At 40.6% G+C, this 6,000-nt stretch overlaps 1 protein-coding gene across 12 annotated transcripts in view; it reads left to right on the forward strand.

The window, feature by feature from the left end:
* Positions 1–5,007, forward strand: part of LOC127429103 (RIMS-binding protein 2-like) — a 117,274-nt gene extending 112,267 nt beyond the window's left edge. For 10 of the 12 annotated variants that reach the window (XM_051677901.1, XM_051677898.1, XM_051677902.1 and 7 more), the window contains one exon: positions 4,586–5,007. In XM_051677901.1, coding sequence (XP_051533861.1) covers positions 4,586–4,774 — 189 coding nt within the window. In that variant the 3' untranslated portion in view covers positions 4,775–5,007. The remainder of the gene's footprint in view (positions 1–4,585) is intronic. The other 2 variants (XR_007895230.1, XR_007895229.1) reach the window with 2 other exon arrangements.
* Positions 5,008–6,000: the final 993 nt, after the last annotated feature.

The raw sequence follows: 6,000 nt of genomic DNA on the forward strand, positions 1-6,000 counted from the left end.
AGGCACATGACAGCATGCCTGGAGTTTGCCAAAAGGCACCTGAAGGTCTCTCAGACCATGAGAAACAAAGATTGAACTCTTTGGCTTGAATGGCAAGCGTCATGTCTGGAGGAAACCAGGCACCGCTCATCACCTGGCCAATACCATACCTACAGTGAAGCATGGTGGTGGCAGCATCATGCTGTGGGGATGTTTTTCAGCGGCAGGAACTGGGAGATTAGTCAAGATCGAGGGAAAGATGAATGCAGCAATGTACAGAGACATCCTTGATGAAAACCTGCTCCAGAGCGCTCTGGACCTCAGAATGGGGCGAAGGTTCATCTTCCAACAGGACAAAGACCCTAAGCACACAGCCAAGATAACAAAGGAGTGGCTCCGGGACAACTCGGTGAATGTCCTTGAGTGGCCAAGCCAGAGCCCAGACTTGAACCCGACTGAACATCTCTGGAGAGATCTGAAAATGGCTGTGCACCGACGCTCCCCATCCAACCTGATGGAGCTTGAGAGGTCCTGCAAAGAAGAATGGGAGAAACTGCCCAAAAATAGGTGTGCCAAGCTTGTAGCATCATACTCAAAAAGACTTGAGGCTGTAATTGGTGCCAAAGGTGCTTCAACAAAGTATTGAGCAAAGGCTGTGAATACTTATGTACATGTGATTTTATTTTATAAATTTGTAATAAATTTGCTAAGATTTCAAACAAACTTCTTTCACGTTGTCATTATGGGGTATTGTTTGTAGAATTTTGAGGAAAATAATGAATTTAATCCATTTTGGAAAGGCTGTAACATAACAAAATGTGGAAAAAGTGAAGCGCTGTGAATACTTTCCGGATGAATACTTTCCGGTACTTTTATTCATCAAAGTGGCATTCAACTGATCACAATGTATAGTCAGGACATTAATAACATGAAAAATTATTTTTACAATTTAAATTTTTTTTCAGAACTTCTTAAACTACTTCAAAGAGTTCTCATTAAAAAATCCTCCAAGTGCAGCAATGACAGCTTTGCAGATACTTGACATTCTAGCTGTCAGTTTTCCAGATACTCAGGTAACATTTCACCCCACGCTCCCTGTAGCACTTGCCATAGATGTGGCTGTCTTGTCGGGCGCTTCTCACACACCTTACAGTCTAGCTGATCCCACAAAAGCTCAATGGGATTAAGATCCATAACACTCTTTTCCAATTATCAGTTGTCCAATGTCTGTTTCTTTGCCCACTCTAAACTTTTCTTTTTGTTTTTCTGTTTCAAAAGCAATTCTTCCCATAATGCCTGCACCCGAGTCTTCTCTTTACTGTTGTAAATGAAACTGCCGTTGAGCGGGTAGAATTCAATGAAGCTGTCAGCTGAGGACATGTGAGGTGTCTATTACTCAAACTAGAGACTCTGATGTACTTATCCTCTTGCTTAGTTGTACATCTGGCCTTCCACATCTCTTTCTGTCCTTTGTCTTTGAAGACTGTAGTGTACACCTTTGTATGAAATCTTCAGTTTTTTGGCAATTTCAAGAACTGTATAGCCTTCATTCCTCAAAACAATGATTGACTGATGAGTTTCAAGAGAAAGCTGTTTCTTTTTTGCCATTTTTGACCTAATATTGACCTTAAGACATGCCAGTCTGCATACTGTGGCAACTCAAAAACAAACACAAAGACAATGTTAAGCTTCATTTAACGAACCAAATAGCTTTCAACTTTGTTTGATATAATGGCAAGTGATTTTCTAGTACCAAATTAGCAATTTAGCATGATTACTCATGGATAAGGTGTTGGAGTGATGGCTGCTGGAAATGTGGCCTGTCTAGATTTGATCAAAAATGACTTTTTTCAAATAGTGATGATGCTGTTTTTTTACATCAGTAATGTCCTGACTATACTTTGTGATCAGCTGAATGCCACTTTGGTGAATTAAAGTACCAATTTCCTCAGAGAAAAAAAAAAAAAAAAACTCAGCAAAAAAAGAAATGTCCTCTCACTTTTAACTGCTTTTATTTTCAGCAAATTTAACATGTGTAAATATTTGTATGAACATAAAAAGATTCAACAACTAAGACATAAACTGAACAAGTTTCACAGACATGTGACTAACAGAAATGGAATAAAGTGTCCCTGACCAAAGGGGGAGGGGGGGTCAAAATCAAAAGTAACAGTCAGTATCTAGTGTGGCCACCAGCTGCATTAAGTACTGCAGTGCATCTCCTCCTCATGGACTGCACCAGATTTGCCAGTTCTTGCTGTGAGATGTTACCCCACTCTTTCACCAAGGCACTTGCAAGTTCCCGGACATTTCTGGGGGGAATGGCCCTCACCTTCCGATACAACAGGTCCCAGACATGCTCAATGGGATTGAGATCCGGACTCTTCGCTGGCCATGGCAGAACACTGACATTCCTGTCTTGCAGGAAATCACGCACAGAACGAGCAGTATGGCTCGTGGCATTGTCATGCTGGAGGGTCATGTCAAGATGAGCCTGCAAGAAGGGTACCACATGAGGGAGGAGGCTGTCTTCCCTGTAACGCACAGCGTTGAGATTGCGTGCAATGACAACCAGCTCAGTCCGATGATACTGTGACACACCACCCCAGACCATGACGGACCCTCCACCTCCAAATCAATCCCGCTCCAGAGTACAGGCCTCGGTGTAATGCTCATTCCTTCGACGATAAATGCGAGTCCGACCATCACCCCAGGTGAGACAAAACCACGACTCCTCAGTGAAGGGCACTTTTTGCCATTCCTGTCTGGTCCAGCAAAGGTGGGTTTGTGCCCATTGTTGCCGGTGATGTCTGGTAAGGACCTCCCTTACAATAGGCTTACAAGCCCTCAGTCCAGCCTCTCTCAGCCTATTGTGGACTGTCTGTAAACTGATGGAGGGATTGTGCATTCTTGGTGTAACTCGGGCAGTTGTTGTTGCCATCCCGTACCTGTCCCACAAGTGTAATATTCGGAAGTACCAATCCTGTGCAGGTGTTTTTACATGTGGTCTGCCACTGCGAGGATGATCAGCTGTCCTTCCTGTCTCCCTGTAGCGCTGTCTTAGATGTCTCACAGTACGGACATTGCAATTTATTGCCCTGGCCACATCTGCAGTCCTCATGCCTCCATGCAGCATACCTAAGGCACGTTCACACAGGGACCCTGGGCATCTTTCTTTTGGTGTCAGTAGAAAGGTCTCTTTAGTGTCCTAAGTTTTTATAACTGTGACCTTAATTGCCTAGTGTCTGTAAGCTGTTAGACTTAACGACCATTCCACAAGTGCATGTTCATTAATTGTTTATGGTTCACTTTACAATAAAGATCTGTAAAGTTATTTGGATTTTTCAAAAATTATCTTCAAAATACAGTGCCCTGAAAAAGGGACGTTTCTTTTTTGCTGAGTTTATATAAAATTTTAATTGTTTTAAAATATTGCCTTAGTCCTTCTTTCTGAATGAAAATGAATGAATGAAAATTTCACTGAATGAAATCCCAGATGCAGTTTATTGTGCTACTCCAATCCCAATCAATAATTACCAGAAGAAAGATAGTGGTACATAATGTGGGACTTCGGAGTCAAAAAAACAGACTCTTATTTTGAAATGTCTGCACTCCTAGTTGTGAACTCACTGACACTGACTGCTAATTTGCTGAGAAAGTGAATCTGATTCAAACTGCTAACCTGAGCTCAAGAGTTCAAACCCTCAGTTCCTTTTGGGTGATTTATGAAAAAGGCCTAGTTCAAAAGAGTCATTTGTTCATGGCTCTCTTTCGCTGGGTTTGTTGCGTGCGATGCAGCGAGCTCGTCATCACAACGGAATGGGTGAAAAGTGGCGCGAGACACACTGGTGCCTGCTCTAAAGATGTATTCAGTAACTCACAAGATAATATCTGATGAAACCGCATATGAACGCACACAACCCGACTGTTGCCAATGGTGACTAGATTTTAAATTATTGTCGCAATCAATTATTTTTGGTTGCATTTGCAACCATTTCAGTCACAGTCTGGAGCCCTGTTGTGGTAATCAGCATTGCAGTATGCCACAAATGCTGTCCATTGAGCTTAACTTGAATTGAACCCAGAATATACCTTTAATAAGGTTTATTTCTTCAGTTTCTTTACTTCATGTATTTTTTTCTGTTTATCTGTCATTAAAAACACAAACTTTTCCGCTTAATATGCCAGTGCATTAGACTAATGTGGTATCTGCAGTTGGTTCTCGATGTGTTTTGTGCAATACATGTGGTTTCAAATCTGTGTTTTGGTGCTTGAAATACAATACAAGACCTCCTGTCCCTCCCATTTTTACAGTCAAACACAAATTAAATATTTTTGGAAGCAGTCTCATTTGATAAATGTTTATATTGAAAGACATCTTACATATGTGGTTTATGTTCGCTGGTTAGCTAGAGTTTAAATACAACAGTTCAATAGTATATATATATTTTTTGGCTCTTTCTGTCTTGCCACATTTCTAATCTGAGATCATGTTTTAAAACTCAACTTGTTTGACGTGGTGTGAAGAAGGCAGATGACTAAGTCATACGATAGGCTTGCTGTGTAATATCCCACAATTTCTCCCTCCCCATTGATGTCTCATTAGGTGCCTGTGGAAACTACAGTCCCAGCTCCGGCCCCTGGAAGACCAGCCTCCCCCACTGTGCGTCCTTTGCTCCCTGTTGGTCCAATGAGGCCGTTGAGCCCTGCCAGGGCTCCACGAGATTTGGCCTCTAAAAAGAAAAAAGGACTGCTCTCTAAAGGGAAGAAACTGCTCAAAAAGTTTTCAAAGTAAATGTTTGAGTTTGATTTCAAATTCAGAAGCGTACAGAAGCATTTTTCTCTCAAAAAGCGAATTACAACAAATCCTAATGTGTTATTAAAGTCTACAGTGAGTTTTTTTTCTCACAAAAAATAAATCTCTATGGCTTTCATGTTAACATGCCACATACACATAATGAAATAGAGGTAAGAGAAAGATATTTAAATGTCACTCATACACACGATCAGCCACAACATTTAAACCACCTGCCTAATATTGTGTAGGCCTCCCTTATGCCACCAAAACAGCGCCAACACGCATCTCAGAATAGCATTCTGAGATGCTATTCTTCTCACCACAATTGTACAGAGCGGTTATCTTGAGTTACCGTAGACTTCAAATCAGTCGAATCATTTCGAATCAGTCTGGCCATTCTCTGTTGACCTCTTGTTGATGAGAGAGGTCAACAGAGAATGGCCAGAATGGTTCGAACTGACAAAGTCTACGGTAACTCAGATAACCACTCTGTACAATTGTGGTGAGAAGAATAGAATCTCTGAATGTTATTCTGAGATGCGGGTTGGTGCTGTTTTGGCGGCACGAGAGGGACCTACACAATATTAGGCAGGTGGTTTTAATGTTGTAGCCGATCATATGTCAATGAGTTCTGTCAGAATTAAAGTATCTATCCATACTGTGATGTAGAGGACAAACAAATCTGCTAATATTAAATTAATTATTTCCATTATTATTCCATTATTTCCATATACCAAATCAAAGTGCTAGATTTTAAACAAAAATATTTAATCTCATCAATTTAATGTTTTGTATGGTGTAGCAGCAGAGCCGCTTGGTGATAAAAAATAAAATAAAAAAAAGCACTTCAAATATGGCCTGACATTATCAATAAAATAGCAGTAAACAATTGCTATAAACCACAAGACCATATTAAGTGCATTAGTCCGATACACAAAAGGACAGCAATCAAATCATAGACTGATTCAAATACATTTGCATTTTAAAGAGTTTTTCAAAAGGTGGTCAATGCATAAGGTGAGACTGACCAGGACAGTCTATGAGCAAACCCTTTTAAACATTGCTGTGGCCTTCATCTAAACTCAGTATGACATATATCCATCATCTGATGTCTCTATACATTTGTCTTTGCCATGTATTCCCCCTTTTGCTTGCTCAAAGATCTATCTTTTCTGTGTTCATCATGAGAATGACTCTGAAGTAATAAAAATACAATGGAAACT

This window comes from Myxocyprinus asiaticus, chromosome 38 (assembly GCF_019703515.2).
Source record: "Myxocyprinus asiaticus isolate MX2 ecotype Aquarium Trade chromosome 38, UBuf_Myxa_2, whole genome shotgun sequence".
In the NCBI taxonomy this organism is placed as follows: domain Eukaryota; kingdom Metazoa; phylum Chordata; class Actinopteri; order Cypriniformes; family Catostomidae; genus Myxocyprinus; species Myxocyprinus asiaticus.